General features: G+C 35.9%; 1 protein-coding gene across 2 annotated transcripts in view; it reads right to left on the bottom strand.

Annotated features, from left to right (window-relative positions):
* Positions 1 to 4,025: 4,025 nt before the first annotated feature.
* Positions 4,026 to 22,553, bottom strand: part of LOC103719131 — a 33,616-nt gene continuing 15,088 nt past the window's right edge. The window contains exons 9-17 of one of the 2 annotated variants that reach the window (XM_008808217.4): positions 21,752 to 21,907; positions 17,643 to 18,082; positions 17,001 to 17,463; positions 16,607 to 16,936; positions 15,116 to 15,956; positions 14,948 to 15,006; positions 9,419 to 9,913; positions 4,569 to 4,607; positions 4,026 to 4,352 (exon numbers count right to left, since the gene is read on the bottom strand). In XM_008808217.4, coding sequence (XP_008806439.2) covers positions 4,167 to 4,352; positions 4,569 to 4,607; positions 9,419 to 9,913; positions 14,948 to 15,006; positions 15,116 to 15,956; positions 16,607 to 16,936; positions 17,001 to 17,463; positions 17,643 to 18,082; positions 21,752 to 21,907 — 3,009 coding nt within the window. In that variant the 3' untranslated portion in view covers positions 4,026 to 4,166. The remainder of the gene's footprint in view (positions 4,353 to 4,568; positions 4,608 to 9,418; positions 9,914 to 14,947; positions 15,007 to 15,115; positions 15,957 to 16,606; positions 16,937 to 17,000; positions 17,464 to 17,642; positions 18,083 to 21,751; positions 21,908 to 22,553) is intronic. The other variant, XM_008808218.4, reaches the window with a different exon arrangement.

The following is a 22,553-nucleotide window of genomic DNA, read 5'->3' as shown; positions in this document are numbered from 1 at the left end:
TAGAAACAAAATTATACAAGGAGGGGCAACATGTCGCCACAAGATTTGAGTTATCAAGAGTAGCCTCAACTGTAACCTCCAAGAATCAGAAGGATGCAAGTTGAGTGAGCATAACCTCAACCTCTAACCAACAATTTGAAAGACCACATTGGAAAATTTGATACATCAAATACTTTGTGTTGACGCTATGTTTCAATAGATATTGTTTTTATTATCTCATCTTTAATATAATGCACCTTTTCTGATACTTTTAATTTTATGATGGCCACAATGTTTTTTGTGATGTGATCTTTCAAGTGTTTTTGGTATTTTGAGCCGCTAAATATGAATTAAATCTAGTCTTTTTGGTATTTTCAGTAATGGTATTTTGAATTGAATGTAATATATATTGAATAGTTCAAAGTTTCTAAATGCCATGAGTTAAAATTGATTAAATTGTTGTCACAAGGAATTCTTTGAGTGATTTGATTTGTATGTGGATGGTTATGCTTGGTTTAGTATTGAGTTTAAAGTTCAATTTAGTGTTGAGTTTAGTACAGCACAGTCTGATTAAATTTTCTAAAGCTTAGTGTTTAATATAGTAGAGTTGCATATGGATGACCCGTTTAGAATTGTATATACTGCTGAGTTTGTTGTATGTGTAGAGTTTAGTATAGCTGTGATTGGTTCAAAGTTATATATACAGATTTTAGTGTAGCTGAGATTGGTTTAAAGTTGTATGTACAAAGTTTAGTATAGCTGAGTTTAAAGCCTAATTTAGTGCCACTCTTGTGCCGGTCTTTACTAACAACCCCTCAATCAATCTTCTACAAATTGGAATGTGCTTAGTGACTTTATAACAATTGTTCCATCCAAATTAAGTCTTATTCAAGTGTAGCATCCAATATGTCTTCCTCAGTTGTATGGCTAAAATATCATGGCTATCCAAATTAAGTCTTGTTAAGTATCGCTAGAGCATCCAAATCAAAATGTGTCGAGTAAATCTCATATGAATAAATTGGACTTGTTATTAGCTAAAATGTGATTCTAAGATGTGATTCTAGATTATAAACATCATAAATATAAAATTATATTCCTATTTTTTCCATGGATACAAAATTCATAAACTTCATTGATCCTGGAAAAATGCAGAGACACCCCCTCAAACTTAGTACAAAAATATTTAGAAAAAGTATAAAATTTTTCCACTCTTCTCCTATTCCGGATATTGTAACCCTTATAGCTGATAGTTAGAGAAGATAATCATGCGACTGCCTTGTGATTTTTCTTCCCTTATTGCCAAAATGCAAGCTCAATTGCAATTAGAAGAAAGGGTATTTCAGAAATAGCAGAGGTATTAAATTGTCACGCAATGATCACATAATAATGATTTCTAACAATGATGGATGACCGGACCATATTGACACAAAAAAACAACTTTTGGAGGTCAACTAAAGTTTTTTAAACTTTTAGGTCAATGTGCTTCTCGCTCAAACTTGAAAAGGTGTCGCTATATTTTTTTCATTCTTTATTTTACTTCTCGGCTAGCCTAAATCTTTAACTTTGAACAATGGTTGATTATGCAAATAAATGGCTGATATACATAATTTGTGTGCATACATATACACACATTGTACAATATGCCTATATATAATTAAACACACATAGATATATACTAGAACAAATGTTCATAGCTTGGCTCCTTCCTAATAAATGATCATGAACAAAGTTACTGTAATATTTTTTTTCTGAGATTAGAGAGTTCATGTTGGCCTATTTTACTAGTAAAGCTTCAAAATAAGGCTTGAGCTTGTCTTTTTTGAGTTGCGGATGAACAATTTTGTTCATTTGCAGTACCAATCAGAAGGCTTGGCTTAACATGGCAACATTTCTTTTTATATCTTTATGTAATTATTCATTCTCATGATCATCCTTGCCTCCCTTTGATATTGTATGAGAAAAATACTCATGTTACTAGATATTCTAACATAATTGATCTACATCGCTCATTGATTAAAACCGCAAATATTAAAAGTAGTACATTCTGAGACAATATCAGTGCATTTAGTTGGTGCAACTTGAGGCAGAATTATCACTCTTGGTGCCAAAAGTATTTCACATAACAGCTAGAATTGAAAGAATTATGAGGATTAATAGAGATTTTTCTGCACTAACAGACCAAAGCAAGGATGACCATGCCAAAACCCTTAAGAAGTTAAAACATTGTTGAATTACACCAGCGCCGGGCATGTTCAGTGGCCCTGAAGGACGATAGCAAGAAGGGAAGGTTGATGGCTCCAGTTCTCCGTTTGATAATTGCATTGAGTTACTGCTCCCTCTTATTCTTATGCAGGAGATGGACTAATGAGAATGCGCTTTTATTAGAGGAGGGTGTATGTATTAAGTGTCTTAACAAATTGTGGCAGTGTACAAGCAAGGATAGAGCTCAAGGACCGTAGAGGAAGGCACAAAATAATTTGCCCTGTAATAAGAGTAAAAGACCAATTTTTAACTGTCCAAAGTAAAGCATGGCATCATGGTGAAGTCAGAAATAATGAAGCCATAAACAGGCATTGACTGTAGTAGGGATTGAGGTAAGAAGGTTACAAGAAAGCAAGAATCAAACATCTAAGAGACAAGGCAAAAAGAAATCAAGAGAATGAAGGACCAAAATGATTGAAAAAGGCTAAGCCAAGAAAAGAAACAATAGGGCATGATAAATTCCAAGACAAAATGATAGGAAATAAAAGCATAAATAGCCATTCAAAACCAAGATGAACTTTAGTTGATGCCCAAAACTATGAAATATAGAAGAAACAGTACTATCCTAATACATATTTTGAAAAATTTAGGCGCATTTGGATAATTCAACAGGATTAAGCTAAATTTCTTGCTGGATTTAGGAATTAAGCCATCCAATTTAGTATGGCTCTATCAACCAAATACCTCCCAGACTAAATCCCGTGAGAAGAAAAAAAAATCTCGATTGATTTTTTTGCTTCCTGCAGCCCATAGGTTGGGATTTAGGCTGGAACTTGGATAAGCCCTTAGAAGAGGCACTGAACGGAGTAACAGATCTGATATTGCAGAATTTTCAGCCCAAATCTTTAGGTTGCTAAGGGGAAGTCCTAGCAAAGAAATGGAGAAATATTAGCACTGGATGCCCTTTCTGTGAAAATCTAACACAGACTATCAGCCAAACTCCCCTGTTGTCCCTTTGCAAAGATGATCTGGAAATCCATTAAAGGTTACTAAGAATGGAAGGGCATTGGAGGCCAGCTTCTTTTTTTTTTTTTCTTTTTTAAGACCTATGAGTCACACAAATCTAATACGAATACATCCCCAAAAATCAAAAAGTAAAATATTCCAAAAAAGGAGATGGCATGACCATCCCAAAGAGAGGAAGGACATTGGAGGCCAGCTTGGCAATGCTTTATTTCTTCTAGATTGGAAATTGTTGGGCAATTCAAGCCTCTTGCTTTTGAAGCTGCCAGATTGTTTAGTTGGAGGAAGCTGAATTCTGAAATGGAAATTATAATAAGGCTCCCATTCCACCCATTTTGCTAGAAGAAATCCTATTTTGATTCTAATTCCAGAAAAAAAATAGAAAGCCCCAATCCTCCAAAACCTAATCCCAAGTCTCTCTAATATTCAAATTCCTTCCAATTCCAAACCCAGTCACGAACCAAATACATCAAAAAATATACTTATTCCAATCCATTCCGATCCCAAATGCGAACCAAATTCACTCTAAATTAGAAGGGTTTTTTTTTTGTTTGAAATTGGCTGCCTTTTCACTTTTACTTTCCTCCTTGTAGCTCCTTTTTCCTTTCTCTTGTATTTCTTCTTCGTGACATCCTATTCTCACCTACCCTCTTTATAAAACTCGATGGGTTTAACCCTCAAAAACACAGTTAACAACCAATAACAGTAACAAATTCATGAAATCATAGAGATCCTAATTCCTAAGGGCACTGGGAGAATATGCCGGAGCACCGACAGAAATTGACAGGTTAATCTTGCATGAATTATGTGTTCATTATTGGTAGTGGTAAAGGCAGCAGCAATCTGGAAACTTTTGTAACATAACGCAAATCATCTTTTAATATCTACATTGCCTTGAGCCAACTAAAAAGCAGAACAATTATACAAAACTTTAAGAGAAAACATTAATAATAATTAGCCAATTAAAGTAGGTGTGTACTCATTGGATTAGCGAAAAAATGTTTTCGGGACACTGATTCTGATTTACATAACTTGGAACGGAAAAGGTCTTGCAATATCGCTGGAGGACCAGATGTAGTAGTTTGATGCATCAACCTCACCATAAGGTGGTTATCTAGAACCATCATTTCCAAGAGACTTCTGCAACTCTGCACAATATTCAGACTATGCTTAGCTATCCGTAGAAATATTGATATCCCCGAAAGAGTCAACAAAAGAAAAACAACAAAGATGGAAAAAAAAAAAAAAAACAGATGCATACTGCAAGAAAGAAAAAAACATCCTTTCGACTTTTTTCCTTTTTCCCCTTTTATAAAGCTTTATGACAAATATCTTATCCATCATAAGGCATCAATGAAGCATACCTGAGGATTTAAAACATCCATTCGATTGATAATAGCTTCCTGTCATCACCGAAAAATTAATAAAAAAATTCAGTCAGATCTAATTATGAAAAGAATTAATCTAACTGAAGTTAATGTTGTAATCGTGATATGGCAACAATTATTTTCTCCAGTAGGTAAAGAGACAAAGCTAAAGTAATTATCTGCTGTACTAGAATCATCAAAATAATCACTATCAGATGCACAACCTTTTAGCAAACCATGGTCAATTGGAAGCAGCAAACATATCAGCGACTAGTTCAGTTACACTTAAGTAGCTAGAATTAGGCTACTTTACCGGACATCATCAAAATAAATTCCAATAGACCCAACACAAAAACTCAAGAAGAGTTGTAAGAGTTCATACAGGACATGGTTTGGGAATTGCCAAGCAGCTAAATCCTTTATCACATATCCAATTCATGTTTTTCCTAAATAATGTTCTAGCTTGTTGCTTCATGGTTGTCAAAAAGGTTAAAAGTTTGTTAATGCTCTTTGATCACTATGCATGAAAATGGTTCTATACATTTAAATGATCTATTAACCGGTCAAGCTGTTAGAAAAGAAAATTATCTATCATAATGACTTGACTAATACAAAGCCTAGATAACATGGATCATTCAAATCGCATTATGTGCAAGTATCCCACTACTTGTTGGATATAGATGGGTAAAATACATCAAAAGCTAAAATATAAAAAATAAAAAAGGCTTTGAATACTTCTTGGATATATTCACAGTACTTCGAAGATAATTCAAATTGCAAATGGTGCTCATATCCAATCCGTACTTGCTACATATGAATAAGATACATGTCAAATACTTACTTTAACAATCAAAGTTAAAATAAAAAATTGGATACCTACAAGATATGCCCAGAATACTTCATTGGTACTTGTGGGGATGAGGAGAGCGCTTTCTTTTTTTTATTCTCTAAATGTTGATCCCTTGATGATTAACAGTTAATTCTAGAGTTTGTAATCTTAGTGATATCATATGGAATACAAATTTGGTCCATGGATTCGAATGATGAGTAAGTCCTTAGTTGGATGTCAGACACATTATCCATTGGATGGAGAGTTGAGTTGTGAAGTGCTGAAGAAATGCACTGAGGAATAGAGAAGTCGAGGTTTTAGGGAGATGGGTGCATACAGGGAAAAAGGCAACTTTTTACACTAACGTGTGAAACTGCAGCGGACTCAATGTCATGGGATATGCTCCACCCAGGCCTCCTTCAACCCCCCACCCCCCATCCCCCCCCCCCACCCCCCCAAAAAAAAAAAGAAAAAAAAAAGAAATATTGAACAAATTTCATCTTTCCTCCTACTCAAACCCAAGTCCCTGTTTCATTGGACGCAACTTGAGATTGGTTCAAGTTATGGCCAACAACACTCAAAACACAACCAATAAAATCTCAATCCATAGATCTGAAAAATTAACTACTCAAACTTGAATCCAGAGTGAGTCCAAAAGTTGTTCTGAATCCAAACTCATATTGGCAGGTCAGATTAGGTCAGGTGAGTTGAGTGTGTTTAAGCAAGAATAATCTCAGGAAGGGAGTCCTTACACTAGAGAATATAAAGCACGTTCGGGCTAAGCCTAGTTAAGTTGGTTTAAGCAAGAAGAAGGTTGGGAAGGGACTCTTCATTCTACAGAATACATGGGTTTAAGTCAGGATAGAAGATCTAGAAGTGCATTCAAACCCAAATTTTGGTTAGGTCACTTACCGAAAATTTTTGGTTACTTTGAGTTTTGGTTGTTCAAGTGAGACAAAAATTAGGTTTGCTAGGGAGTTCATATTTTATAAAAGATAAACTACATATGGGTTGGGTTGGGTTAAGATCTAGAAATATAGATTACATATGGGCTGAGTTGGTTAAAAGCTCTAGAAATGTGAGCTATTCATGGATAAAGTTAGTATCTCAGTCATCAAGAATTAGGTTCAGTTCAATGTTTGTCTAGTTTCCTAAGCAAATATAACATAACCCACCTTAAAATTTGGATTAGTTTGAGTTATGGCAAACTAAGCCCAACCCAACCAACAAGATATCCGATCCAAAATTTGACCAAACTCAACAATTAGCTAACCAAACTTGAAAGCAGCATAAGTTTAAAATGTTGAGCCTAAACTAAAGTTCATTCAAGTTATGCTAATCCACACAAGATTTGACAATGGATAGCAAGGAAGTCCATATTCCATAAACTGTGAAACACATATGTGTTTGATCAGGAAGCTCTAGAATTACGAGCTAGATATGCATGAGTTGATTAGAACCATCATTGAAAATTAAGTTTGGTTCAACATGGATCCAGTTGAATCAACATATATCCCAACTTAAAATGGAATTGACATTTTATGACCAAGTTCAAAGTCAGACATACAAGTTAGGTTGGAAAGGCAGCCCCTAATCTATAGATAGATTACCTCGGGTCAAATCAAGTTAAGAGCTTTACAAATACGGGCTCGATATAGTCAGGCTAATTAGGAGCTCTAGAAAATTGGGCTAGATAAGGGGTGGAACAGTTGTTCAAATTCAAGTCATACTAATCAAATAGGGCTCCATCTTGGGCTAGATTAATCAAAAGATTAAATTGTCAGCCCTGGTCTCAATCATGTGGAAGATGATCAAGTATGTCTTTGTTACACACAAAGGTATGTATTTACATACCCAATACAAAAAGTGACTTTCTATTGCACATAGCTCTAAATGAATGTAATGTTTCAATAATCCAAAGGAGGCATATTTAGTCCCAATAACAATAATACTTAGAGATGCATTAGCTTTTCTTCAATTTTGTTTGAATGGTTTTTATACTTGCTTACAGAAAAATAACTTACCTTTTCCTGATTATAAGATTTGCAAAAAGTCATATATTGATTATAAAATGTTGGTTTTGACTAATAAAAATTGCAAGATAATATTTTTGCTGCTATTATTTAAATTTTGCCTTCTATTTTAGTTTGGAGAGAATTTTTAAACATAAATGATTACAACCTCTTGTCTTCTATTTCTTTATTTTTTTATTTTCTCAAATTTTAATTTCCTAGAGTTTAATATTCTTTTTTCTAAAAAAATCTCCCTCACATCGCATGGGTATTTTACCTGTAGTTCCATACTTGTAAAAGGAGAAATATATTCAAGAACTATGAATGTTGAGAATTAACAATTATCTGTTTTATACTTTTTAAACACGAAGGTATGTTATGCAGAAGAATTAATAATTTTTTTTATATTGCTTCTATCTGAATTTCTATACTCATATGTTTCTTTCCTACCATCACTCATGTATTAATAACAATGTTATCTCCCATATTGATCAAAAAATACCTTGGACAAAACCTATTTAATTGTTTATTATATGTATCTACTATTTCTAAATGAATATTTGAGATTAGAATGATATAATCTTTTAGCCATTTAAATATTTAACAATTGACTTATGCAAGATATCATTTAAAGGCCCAAGGATCAGGAAGTGTTACACAACCATGTGAAAATACCTCAAGTCTGTCACCTGATATAATCCCTAAGAAATTTGTGGTGACTTAAAAAAAAAAAAAGTCATACAAAGAACAGTCCAAACCAGTAAGAAATAATATAGAAAAAGGTAATTGAATTGCCTGAGGCCCTGACTTACTAGTACTCTGGTAAACTTCTAAGTGATCCAAAAGTTCTTGATTAAAGAATTGAAACATCACAAATTTGTAACTTATAAATTTTTTAAATAGGACTAGGTTTCTTTACCTTCAGATGCAACATGGTCGTTTGATGCATGGCGGAATCCTTATCAGTCTTAGATATTATTGATTGTGATTTATGCTTCCACAAAGATACAAAAGAGATGCTTTCAGACACCTTTTTTTTATTTATTTATTTTTAAGAATCTAGTGGGATCACATGTTCTTTCAAATCTAGCTGCTTTCCAGTCTTTCTTAACATATCACATTTCAAACAGAAAGAGAGTCTTACACATGTTATCATTTGGTTATTATCAAAAGAACATACAATAGAAACACTCCCATGCATATTGCCGGTAACAAAGAATATCAACTTACAATACCATCACAACATACAAAATAAATTGGCAATTTAACGTGAACTGGGGATTGCTACAGTAATACACGCCTTTGCTTAGAGACCATAGGTTTTGGGTTCGATGCTTGAGTGGTGCATCTATAAGAACTGAATCTGGGTAATTATAGTGTGGGTGGGTCTCCATCCCTCTCTCTCAGTGGGAACACATGAATCACGTGACTTGTGTAAGGCTGCAATAGCATATATTTAACAAGATCAGCCCACAGAAAACCTGAGTGTGGGTTCATTGTGTTGTCTGTGTTCAACTGTATGCTGTGAATATAGCACTATAAAAATAGCTAGGATTTCACCCTAATTGACCACACTATTAACTTTCCAAGAACTTGACTATTTAACAACACCAGAAAAGAATCCCCAAAGAAAAGAAGGTTTACAAAAAACTTAAAAATTAAGAATACATGTTGAGAAGATTGGTCCAATAGACATGCCATACAAGTAATCATTTGACTCAAAGCCTCATATATATTATTGCGCATCATCCTGGATATGTTTGTTGCTCATAAAATTTTCAACCTAAGACGGATACTAATACATATGCAACTAACAAAATTTTATGAGTTCATAACAAATATGTCTGAATTCATAGTTTGTTTGCAGTTGCATCATCTTGACCACACCACACTTTAACCTCTACGTAGGTGACCTGTGTGTGTATATTATGAGCATCAAAGCATTATATCATCATTCATTCTAGATATGCTAATTATAACAATAATATACAGACAAAGATTCATACCTCCATGATACCAGGATTTTGCATGACAGTGCCAAGAACTCGACGTGTAAGACCCTTGTATACGATGGAGTTTGTACTGCCATCTCCATTAATCCATGGTAATATAGGTCTAGATGCATGTGAAACACAGGTGGCAGGCCATTTGCTGTCCTCAGTGTTTTTCCTTTGCACCTGAACAGCTGCACCCTGAATGATTTCACCAACCGTGCTACTACCTTCAATGTTTTGGCCTTCAATGTGAGGTACAGCAGGCTTGCTAGGCACATCAAGAATGGTTACTTTATGCCCATCACAAAGGTTCACGCTAGTCTCCTGAGAATGATCAATACTATCTCGCTTTTCTTGCAACAATTGTCGAGATGCTTCATAACAAGCTATTTGAGACTTCATGTAAGATGACAAATCATGGACTTGATTGAGATCTGCGAGCGTGCTTATAAAATACTTTGATCTATATGAAGAATCAACTATCCGGATGCTGTCATATGCATTGACCTGTGTAGATTATGTTTTAACAGAAGATTGAAATTTATCCCAAATATTTATCTACAGTACAACTTACATAAGAGCAAGCAAAAGCAAAAGCAATTTGATATGTTCTAACCTCTCTGCCCTAAACTATCAAACCATCCATCATTCTAGGGTTGATCTATATTCTAACATGACTTGCAGCATTTGACATATTGTTCCTAGCAGGCCTATGAAAGCGCTTAGGATTGTCTTGCTTTCCCATAGGCACTGAACTTAAAGTACAGCAAACAACAAAATGAATGCAGAGATCTCTGTTTGTGAAAACAATACTCGCAATATTAGACTGAACATTTCTTCACAAAGGTATGTTTCTTTACAGTTCAACTGATAAATGGGAAGTTCACTTTAATTTTTCACATAACTACGGATGTCTACTTGCACCACATGTCATCCCATCCCATACGATGGGCAAAATCAAAAAGCAAGTTCTTTTCTGCAAAAAACTAAAATATCTTTCCTGATAACTATAAATAAATGCTAATTTTATCACTTCACTGATTAAGCATGATGATGCGACACTTCTGCCTCTGGCAGATAGCTATGAAGAACTATAAATGAGTACTAACCAGTAATCAGCTAGAATCTCCAAGTAGCTTATAGAATTTCATAATTTAAAATTCACCACGCAGATCTGCAACACTTCAGCAGTTATTGCCAGCAGACAGCTGTTATAATTTGCACAAGTGAACTACATTTGCACATACAGCCAAAGAAATGTATAACACAGATCTCTTGAAGAGATAGGCAGACAATTGTGCAGCAATTACTGCTTCCCTTAGTATGTGCTTTCATCTTAGATTTCTTATTTCAAATATCAGCAACTTAAAATGCATTCTTCATCCAAAACAAGTAGCTAGCTTGGTCTTATGACAATTCTAATTTCCTAGCCTTCATGAAGAGAAAACTGCTGGTAATATGACATGGAAATAGGGCATAACCTAATTCAAAATTTTGATTCGATAAACTGAACATTACGGACATATGGCAGCAAATGAAATAGAAATATTACTATCCAAAAGAAATCACCAGCGCAAAAGTCAGGCTATTATCTTTGGTATTGGAAAATTGTCAACCAATAGAAGAGATTTGAATCAAGGTTCACTATCTCGGTACCGGATTCCAAACCGGTACCATCCTATTATAGTGCCGCCTAGTATGAGGGGCGGTGCATACCAAGTATTGGTACGTCCTTTATACCATGTACTGGTCCAGTTCGGTACGATAAGGTCGATATGCACCGATAACGACCGGTACCGCAAACCTGATTTAAATAATAATAACATTCATGAATGCTATTAATGTTACCAACTCTAACATTCTGATCCTCTAAATATGTCCAATTTTGATGCAAATTGATGCAATAATTCCTTATCGAGTGAAAAATAGAATAAAGATACATAAAGCTTGGTTTATGTTACCAGAAGCCATCCCCCCACCTCTTCTCTTTCAGTAGAACCGAAAAGCCTATTAGAAGAGAATGGTAGTCATCCATGTAACTCAACTAACATCTAACTAGTCAAAAATGTTCTAAACTGAAAACTGAGCTATTAAAATATGCAAGGACCAAGTATAGGGCTTGCCACTTAGGCAAAGAGGGGCGCGAAGGATAAGCAAGCAGCTGCTCAGCAGACCAAAAAAAGAAAACAAAAGACACCTGCGGCCCCCAAAAAAAGTGCGGACGAGCCAGTTCACTCAAATTCAAAGACCAGGAGCAGCAGTTCTAGTGGTCATGGATCTGTTGGCTAGGAATGGATTAGACATAAGATCATTTATAAGACAGTCACAGAGTGGTCCTCGATTTACCGATAAGTCCCGATTTATGCATACTACATAGGATAGGGACCACGGTGCATGATCTGATAAAGCCCGCAAGGCGATTGCATATTGAAGACAAGCTTCTTAAGGTCATTCAAGAGGACACAATGCAGCTGCAGATAACCTCGCACGTGGAGTAGGATCCATAAACATATCAGGTTTCGAGTCGTATACTGAATCCTATTATTTGCAGCCACAAGTAGCCTATGACCCATATAAATATAGATATGAATATGGTGCGTCTAAGACATCGTCTTCCGATAGCTACTACTCTATGCAAACCGGAGCATCTTACGGATCAGATTTTACAGCCGGCTTATTCGGATAGGCCGCTTCACAGTCATTTTATTAGCCAGCGGATACCTCTCAAAGCTAGAGCTTCAGCAAGAGATTCGAAAGTGCTTATAACCTAGAATGCATTCTTTATGGAAAAACATACAAAACTACAGCGTCGCTTGGATAGAAGGATAGCCGATGTGCCTCCTAATTATGTTAATAATCCGAAAATCTACAAGAAGCATCACCACTCGACGAGATTTTAAATATTAATATGTATATTATACTTTATATATATATAATTGATTGTATTATTTTATATTTTTCTCCTCACTAGTTGATTTTAGGATATTTCATGTTGCTTCTTGCAGCATACAACATCTCATTAATCATTGTATATTTTTATATCACTTTACAACAATAAGATGCATCATTTAGGTTAAACCAAGATCATAAAAATATCAAAAAATATATCAAATTAGACTTAAAATCATTGAAAAAATTGAAAGAGATTGATTACCAATTAATTAAAACTCAAAAATTCAAAAAAAATAGGTGTGCCAATTCCGAACTGGTACCATATCGATCCGCCAGCCAACCAGTACGGATCTCGGTACCTGTTCGGTTGACCTTGAGCCGTAGGATATTACATGGAACCAAAAACAACTTAGGGCACCTTAGAAATCCTACACGAATTTATATATGATTATGTTGCCCACAAGGAAATTGACTGAAACACCTAATAATCCTGACTGTTTTCATAGTAAGGATAAATTGACTATCCATTGGTGTTAAAGTATGAGATAAACTGAAGAACCTTCTAGTGCCTTGGTAGACATACAAAAACGCAAGGTATTCAGAAAATATGAAAGTGAAACCATTAAATTTTCTAGAAAAAACAAAAAAAGATAACTCTTCTAGTTGTCCATAACGATCTCCTCATTTGTTTTAACCAAGAGTCCAGACAATTTTGTTGGTCAGAAATAGCTTCCGAGAGATCTAAAGCTCATGTTTTCTAGGGAAGATCACCACTGGCTAGGAAGCATAGATGCTTCACATCACATGCTGTATCTGTATTGTATAATGATACTCTATGAGATACTTCTCAGATACATATACAATACTTGTGTTAAGTATTCTATTTTTCAAGATTAAAAAAACACTATGGTTCTTCTTGGATACATTTTAGATACTTTTGTGATACCTCAAAAAATGAGTCAATTTTGTACTCTATGATATTAATTCTAAAATATTATTTATGTATTATGGTGTTTAGAATAATGACTAAATGATGAGCTTGTAACAATTAATGCTACCATATAAAGAATGGACTCTGTTATTTTGATAGCGTACTCTACTTTATGGATGACTTTTTTTATATGCATATATTTGTGTATGCATGTGTTTTATACATGCATATATACATACATATGTATATGTACATGTGTATTCCTTGATGTATCTTTGGCTTATTGTATCCTACTTTGTCAACATTCGTCATATTGTGTTGTATCCGTACCCTCATCCATATCCATGCTTCACAGTTGATTTCTAGCTCTAGTACCATGTAATTCAAGGATCAATTTTTAGATTGTTACAATTATGCATTGCTCTAGTCATGGACTGATAGCCCAATATAGAAGAATCAATGAATCATCATTCTCCATCAAACAAACATCTAATATAATGCAAAAGCCTTTCCATATGGCGTGCATGGCCATCACCATCATCTGCATCTACATAACTATAGTTCCACCCACTTTTAACAAATACACATTCCAGACTTCAGTTATTGCTCTAAGGGGAAGAAGCAATAGAAGTTGACCAGCTATAAGTGCGAGTGTATTTATAAGTTAAATAAATAATAGCAAAAATATTTAGTAAGATGGGGATTGCAGCCACCTGCCCAATAATGGTAGACAAGCTACGTTTTTACCTCTAAAATATATTACATCCAGTCGATCTACAAGAATATATTACATCCAGTCGATCTACAAGGCAAAACTGAAATATTTGGGTTTAAGTTCTCTATGGAAGTTTGGAAGAACATGCTCTCCGAGTGCAGATGTTCTTCATGCTCATCAAGATCTATTCATCAATTTGGTCCCTCATGGAACGTTTCTCTGGAAAAGATGATCAAAATTCTTAATTCTTCATTACTAATGAGAACTAATGAAACAATTTTAAACAAGATTCACCCTGTTTGTACCATAGGGAACTCAAGCCAATGATCGGGCTATGATTTGGATATTTATAATTGAAATATCTAGAAGTTAGGGGACTAGAGCAAAGTGTGCAATTATTGAATGTACAGAGTAGAATGATGTGAAAGCACATTATATTTTTTCCCCCACTTTTCTGCTTTGTTAAAGGAACCTGTGTTCTTCAATAATTGCAACGATCTAAGTTGCTAGAGTTATCAGTGGAAAACCATCAAATCTAACAGAGAACACTCAGAAGAAAATGCCAACTAGTTTAATTTCGTAAAGTTGCCAGGAGTTGGGTGCCAGTGACCTGGGTTCATATCCTACCTTCATCCTGATTTCGCCCAAGCTTCCTCCTGCCCTAGTTCTCAGAAAGAGAGAGAGAGAGAGAGAGGAGAGAGAAAGAGAGAATGCTAACAACTAACCATTTGTTCAATAAGATAACTTCCTAGAGGATTCCTTAAGCCACCCAATTGTAATAGTTAAAAATTTATTCGATTAGGTATCTCACGAACACATTTATCTTCCTCAAACAGTATAACAATTTGACAATACTAGGAGAATAGAATCAATCTAGAGGACTGAGAAAAGAACTTCAAATTAAAAAACCAAGAAAAGAAAATTTTATCTTCCTCAAACAGTATAAATGATCAATAAGTTCATCAGGTCATCTTCGGTTTCTTAAAGAGTCATGTAATATTACCTTAATAACTAACTTGAATACTTCGAGAGTGTCCACAATTGTTTCAGCCAATTGCACCCCTATACGGGAGAAAAAAGAATCTCAATAAAGTATTCTACAAATAGAATACCCAACCGCACATCTTTGAAAATTGAAATATGAAAATTCTTGCCAGGATATAAAACAGACCTTGTACTTTCGTGATTTCAGAAATTTCTTCCATCTCTAATCCTTGTTCGCCAGATTGGCAAATAGCAGAATGCACGGACTTAAAGAGCTCGTGAGAAATGGTAATTGCTTCATCCCCACCAACAAAAACTGATGACATCTGCACAGCATACGTAGCCATAGCATCCCAAGGAAACTCATTATGGGGCACAGCTGATTGGATGATACCAACAAAATTCTGACATGAGACTGAATTTTCTGACAAATATGGAATACCAACTGTTTCTACAGTATGGGAGTTTCCTTGATTGTTCTCATCATATGATAAAGAACAAGCAAGGTCATGCTTATCTGTAAAGCACTGAACTGCATCACCTCTTGAAAATGTTGCACGGTTGAGAATGACTCTGATGCCAGGAAACCCTTTCTCTCGACGAGAACACAAATTAGTATCTATTCTCACTTGAGTTTTCTGTTTCTTAAACTTCTCACTAGTGCTTAATTTTACTTTATCACTTTTACGTTTTAAAACTTTTGGATCATCAACCTCATTTGTGTCCTCCATTGGAAAGGAAGATGTTGAATTGTTCGGCTCATCAGCCTCACCAACTCCTTCCTTTGGCACGACTGGTGAAACAAAGAGTTCTCCTGAAGAAACAAGAGCGAACAGGCGAAAAATTTCCCCACATTGTAAATCTTCAGTAAGATTAACCCCACTCTCCCTTAGATTTTTTTCTTGCTTAGTAAGCCAACTTGAAAAATCAGCAGCCCTTTTTCCCGAGTCAATTGGAAAGGGAGAAGAAGAAGCATCATGCCAGAACTTCCGGGATAAGACAAATGGTCGAATTCCATGCCCAGCAACCTGCTCAACAGAGTAAAAGAGATGTACAAGCAATCAATGAAAGCACAATAGTCATTTTGATAAAGCCAAAACAAAAGTACCAGCACATCATTACAAGTACTGAAACTGAAAAAATAATTGAAATAACAGAAGTTCCCAAAGTCACAAGAATATTGACGATCCTTGTCATATATCAGAACTGTAATCACATCCCCAATTGTTTCAACAACCACAACAAGGCTGACATGCAATATTCTATCCTTGCTCTATAACCAAAATATTTTAGAGAATGACACAGGTACAAAGATAAAGATTATCTGATATATTAAGCCAATGAAGATTAGTAAAATGTGACATATAAGTGCAAAGGCATCATATCAAGACACAAACCATAATCCTAAAACTGAGGGAACATTAGCTAAGTATATAATAGCATTCGTAATGTCTGATTATGGGTAGCTTTTATATTCTACAGCAAATATTACATAGAATAAGTATAGTATTCCTCAAACACAAAATGTAAGATGCAGAAGCCCAATATTTGTAATGGGGATAAGTTCATGCTTATGGTGAATTGGATCTTCAATGCATGGAAGTGTGATGAGAAATATTCTTAAATAACCTTTCAGCATTAATTTGGTCCAGTTACAAGCCTAAGTTGGACAGCTTACCATGAAGTTTCTTTCTTTGAGATAGTTAAATGCTGCAAATATATCACGCTCAGAATACAGATGCAGAGTTACTGCTAATGAGTTTTGCACTTCTGGCGCTGCAGAGGCGCTTAGAAAGACCAGTTTCAGGAGCTCAACGGCATTGGCAATTGTTAATGATTCACGCACTTTCCTTCTGATGATGCCACCTCTGCTTTTCAAAATCTTGAAAAACTTTCCTCGAAAGCAATGAGAACTTGCCCCACTTCGTTTAGTTGTTGAAATAATATTGACATTTTTACATCTATCAACGTAGTCCTGATTTCCATCGCCAGGAACTGCTGCCTGCAGCTAAAAAGATATAAATTTAGAGTCCAGAATTGGGTTCAATTTCACGAGTTAAATGATAACTTACAGGTTCTTGGACGTTTGAACTTGTCCCATCAGTCTTAGGAACATCTGGCCACTCCTTTCCATGCCTAGAACCAATCCTCGTTGCATACTCCATCTTTGCTATCCTTTTGTATCGAAGGACTTCATCAACTGCGATCTTTATGTCTGGATCTTCAAAATCATCCCAAGAGTGTTGCTGGAAATTTGTCTCAAACTTATTTTCATGAGTAGAAGATAAATTTTGAGTAAGAGATTCCTTTTCCTGTGTTCTCCGTACTGTATCAAGATAGCTCGCATACCGTTCCGCCAGAAGATTACATAATCTCATCACAGCTCTCCTAATGTTTAAGTTACTATTTAGTATAGCCATTCGTCTTGCACAAGTGCCTGGAAGTGCCGGAAGATCAGAAAGTGAAGGCCAGTCAACACGATAAAATCTTGCTCCAAGGATTGCACGTTGTCTTGCATATTGCATCACTAGCTGCCTGAAAAAAGAATATTTGCACCAAACAACAACAAAAGCTTAAATAAAAAATAAAATATATCATATATTTTTTGAAAATATTATCTTCATTAATCTCATCTAACCAATTGAAGGCCTGCAAGATAATATGTTCAAAAACTTCTTTAGAATGAAAAAAGTATACGATTAGATACACTATACCTATCCGAACTGTCAGTCCATGAGAACCTTTTCCTACGCTTGCGCTTTCTCTTTGGAATGGTACATTGGCTGATGAAAGCACATTTTATACCATCTTCCTCATGCATCTCAGAGTCTACTGTAGCATTGACATGAATATTATTTCTACCTGCTGGCAAGTGGCAATCATGGTTTCCACTAGCATCTAAAGTAAAAGTATTTCTTCCCTTGGTTTTCTCGTCAGCGATAGATGTAACAGAAATTGTTTGTCTGCTTGATTCTGTAGTTTCATTAGCATCTTGAGTATGCTTCAGAGACACATATTTTGAAGATCTCTTTCTTTTTTGACCAGATGACCCACAATTATCTATATCCATATGGTTTTCCTGCATTTTGGATCTTGATCTACTAGAATTTCTTTGAAGTCGGGATTGTCTTTTATCATAGGAGACACGAAGCACCTGCAAGAAGCAATGTTACTAAAGAAAATCCAAGTAGCCAAAAATGTAGTAACTAATCAGATTTTGAAAGGATTTCAATGAGAGATAATGATTACAGAACAAGATATACCCCTGCAAAATGATCGTAACAAGTCATATAGACATATGACTCAATGGGCAACAAAGAATCCAGATGACAATAATATCAACCAAAGACAGTAAAGCAAAAACTTTCATTTGTGAAACCCAATAAAATTAATTGACAATTTTATAAAAAAATCCTTAACATATACCGATGACAAAAAGATATCTCAAAGAGAGAGAGAGAGCCAACTTCTCTGACGAGAAGAGAATTTTGAAGATAGTAATCGTAACAAGAATGATGTACACCATTCTACTTTCTATCCTACAAATAAACAGATATGGTGGACTTTCAGATAACATGAGAGAAAGATGAAACTATATTGACCAGTTATGCAATCTAGTTCAACCAGTTTGTCTTAATGTTTGGGGGTTCAACCAATGATGACATTTCTTGCTTAAGTTAATTGGTAAAAAACCTTAGAACAGGAGAAAAAAGGTAACTCAGTGAAAAAAGATAACATAGATTCTATTTACTGAGAGAAAGAGAAAACACACAACAAAACAAAGAAGAGGTGAATTCAAGGAAACAAGGCATATTACACAAACTAACAGACAGAATGAAAATTATACACCAGAAGAAAGCAGTTATACATGTGGTATTCTAGTATGGGAAAATTGGTGACTTCAAATTGTTTTCTTACATTAGGCTTGAGCATTTAGCCTCCATTCACTAGTCAAAGATGGAGTGTTTTTCATTATTAATCGGAATATATGTAAAAGTAGATGATCAACGATTAATTAACGAAATAGAGTAGATATGTTTGAACCAAGGAAGTGAGCAAATTTTAAAGGTAACAACCTAAACATTAGTTGAACCAAAACAAAGTATACAGAGAGGATGTTTTATTTTTTATCCCCATTTTTTGAGAATAAGGGAGGGACACCCGCCTGCAATGTATTTACCCAGTTGTCTGAGGGTTGTACTAGGATGGACCACACAGCTTATATGTCAACTTAAAGTGATGGAGTGATTCAAAGAGATGGCTGTTGTAGTAATTAATGGTCAAAACTCAAGCCATCACACAGCTTATATGCCAACTTACAATAATATGAAAAAGGAATGAGAAAATATATGCATAGTAGCGGATTGGGGGCTGGGCCACAGCCCTCCCAACGATTCAGAACTACTTTTAGCTTTATATGAAAATGCCCAGCTCTTACAGCAAGTCTGCTCCACCCCTCTCCTCGTGATCAGTCTTACAAGGTCCTCATCTCAGATGTAATTAATTAAGATGGAGTTTCATACAAAAACGATATATTATAAGTGCCTACTGATTTGAAATTCTGTAACTCAAATTTTGAATAAGAGCTTAGATAGCAATGGTTCATCAGTTCTCACCCATTTTATGAATTCTGTTTTGTTCTCTTTCTTCCTTTCCAAACTTAGTCAACCTAAGTAAGAACCATAAAACCCAACAACTGTTTATTCCTGCACCATACTTGGTTGGGCCTTCACATGTAAGATAACGGGCTGCAGACGGCAGCCCCAGCCGACTTCAGCCCAAAGCCCTTGTGAAGAGCCGGAATAGAGGATCGCGAGCGTGATCCTCCCCGGCTTCTTCGGGCGAGATGGGAGCAGGGGCGCCGTGGCCATTCCGCGGTCACCCCCAACTACTTGAACGACCGCCAATCCTGATCAACCGCCGCGATTCTCGCAGCGATGAACAGGCCAAAACCTACTAAAGAAAAACCCCTCTTCCTTTGCCATTGACCCACCGCCGAGCTCCTTCTCCTCCCTTCTTCTCCTCCTCCGGTGGCCGATGTGCCATCCCGGCCAAGAACCACCACCGAGATTTCTCCCCCCTATTCTTCCTTTGTTTCGAGATCCACTTGGTCGCTAGAAACCCTATTCCTCTTGTTGCTCGGATCAAAGTTGATCCAGTTTGAAGACCCTGAATCGCTCCGGTACCCGGGCAGTAGACAGGCCCATTACTTTAGCCCTAACTAGATTTGACCACTTTTGATCTTCATCTGACCCGTTGAATCCTTCTGGCTCAGACCGACCATTAGCCATCCTGGCCAATAAAGACTGTTTATGTAGTTTTGCCATTAGGTTTTACAAACCGCTCGCATGCATGAGAGAAATGGAGAGCATTTTCCTAGAAAAAAGAGTGGAAAAATGAATTGTAGGTCCGTCGAGAATGAGGTGTCTTTCTTGTTCTCTGAATTTTCTCCCTCTGTTTTAGGGTCTTATTTCATTGACTTTTTTCTCCTTCAAAATTTTAATCTGCACATGTTAATTATCTCTTAGTTTTAAACAATTGGTTGTAGATTGCTTATTGTATATGCATATCAGTAGAAGCTTGAAAATAATCCATATTTTATTAATGTAATTTTTAAAATAGTGCTTGTGAGGGTGAGTCTTGGCTTAACGACAGAATTTGTCCATTGTGACCTAAAGGTCACGGATTTGAAATATATAAACAGCCTCTCCGCACGTGGGGTTAAGGCTACATGCATCTGACCCTCCCCAGACCTTCCAATGGTTGGAGCCTTGTCCACTGGAAATCCCTTTTCTAACATAGTGCTTGTATTTCTTATGATTTTAATCATACCTTGTGATGTGCAGTGTAGCCTTTTCATTATTTAGCTCCTTTGAAAAAATTTCAAGAATAATTTAATATTTTACATAAACCAAACTGATTAATTAAGTCAAGTTAGCAATATTTCTTTTTTTAGCTGATATGTCAACTGATGACGCTTTCAATCAACATTTTTATGTGTTAAAGGAAAAAGAGTGACATTACTCTGATACCCGTGCAGCAGAAGTGGTTTATGCATAAATTCAGTGAACTGATATTAATAAATTTAGATGGTTGAAATTCACAAAGAAAACCAGAAGTAGCCATAATAAATGTTTCATTGGATTCCAGCCATTGATTCTGAAAGCAGAGGGAGATTATTGAAGCCCTACATGGAAGCAGTGTATCAGGATCTGAGGAGGTATCCATGACATGGCTACAAGCACATGGAAAATCATACAACTACCTAACAGGAATTATAAACTCCGGAGCTTTTCATTTTCCGATCTTTAAAGAATAAGTCAAAATATAAAGTCATGCTCCAAAATTTTATATGACCTTATCGTGCTCTTCCTATATGACTAACAGAATTATGACCAGTACTTTGTAAACAAACAACTAGTTTCATTAAACCATCAATTTGTATTTTTCTAATGCGATCCCATGTAGCTGAAATCACTTCATCACATTACTAGAGAGACAATTTTCAAGAATGAATTCAAGGTACACCATCTCAATACCGGGGCCTATACCGGTGCCACCCTATCACTTTATCGGTACGCCCTATACGGGAGCCGATTCGTCGTACCGAGTGTTGGTACACCTCTCATACCATGTAATGGTACCGAATAGGCACGGTATGATACGCCCTATACCGTCGATTCGGTATAGTATAGCATACCATGAGAATAATTAAAAAAAATATAAAGTGGAATTGTGTAAATGCATGATATCAAGCATCATCAACATATACGACTCCAATAATGTGGAGGATACGTTAAATAACAAAAAAGTTAACACTGACCTGTTCTAGCGTAAGGTTCAACTCCCGAGCAATCTTTGCACAATCTTTGAATGAAATTTTCTTCCCTGGTTCAACATCTTTTACACGCTTAAGCAACTCCATGCGTTGTTCAGCACTCATAATTCGAACTGAAGCCCATGAACGGAAATGAAACAGCTGCGATTATCAAGTATTGGTTATTTTCAAAGTTGCTAAGATCACTACTCACAAGGTATAGTTCCAAAAAGTCATAATAAGTTAACAATATGCTGATAAAATACCACATATATAGGGTTCATTTCTTAGAGATGCCAAAGTATTTTGAGATGCCAATAGCATTTTGAAACACAGGTGCTCTCTATGGCATTATAGCCTAAGTGTATAGTTCCCACGGACGAATATATTTAAGGATGGATCGATGAGAGTTTGTCACCCGTATGTCATTCTTTGCTCAAGTTCAGACATAGGTGTCCAAGTCCTAGGGGCTGTTATTTTCATGTATAGCACAGTGGAGGATGCTTTGCGACAAGGAGTTCCTCAAGGATTACTTGTACACCAGGGACCTTACACAAGTATCAGTCAAGCTTTGGCACAGGGTGAAGGTTAAGCCTGTGATGGTTGTTATTGCAATAAGGCTGATGTGTTCCAATAGTTGGTATCAAAACTGGTACGAACCTTTTTTCTACAGCCAAAGCATGGTCACATGTAGGGAAAGAATCATACCAACTTCCAAGGAGGCAGTTATCAAGGATCCAAGTGAAAGGTCTGAAATCTTGCAGAATGCGGGTGCAGCAGTCATCTAACAATATGGGATGTTACAACT

This window comes from Phoenix dactylifera, chromosome 2 (genome assembly GCF_009389715.1).
Source record: "Phoenix dactylifera cultivar Barhee BC4 chromosome 2, palm_55x_up_171113_PBpolish2nd_filt_p, whole genome shotgun sequence".
NCBI classification, from domain to species: Eukaryota; Viridiplantae; Streptophyta; class Magnoliopsida; order Arecales; family Arecaceae; genus Phoenix; species Phoenix dactylifera.
Note: the sequence above shows the minus strand (reverse complement) of the source record. Positions and strands in the feature narration are given on the sequence as shown.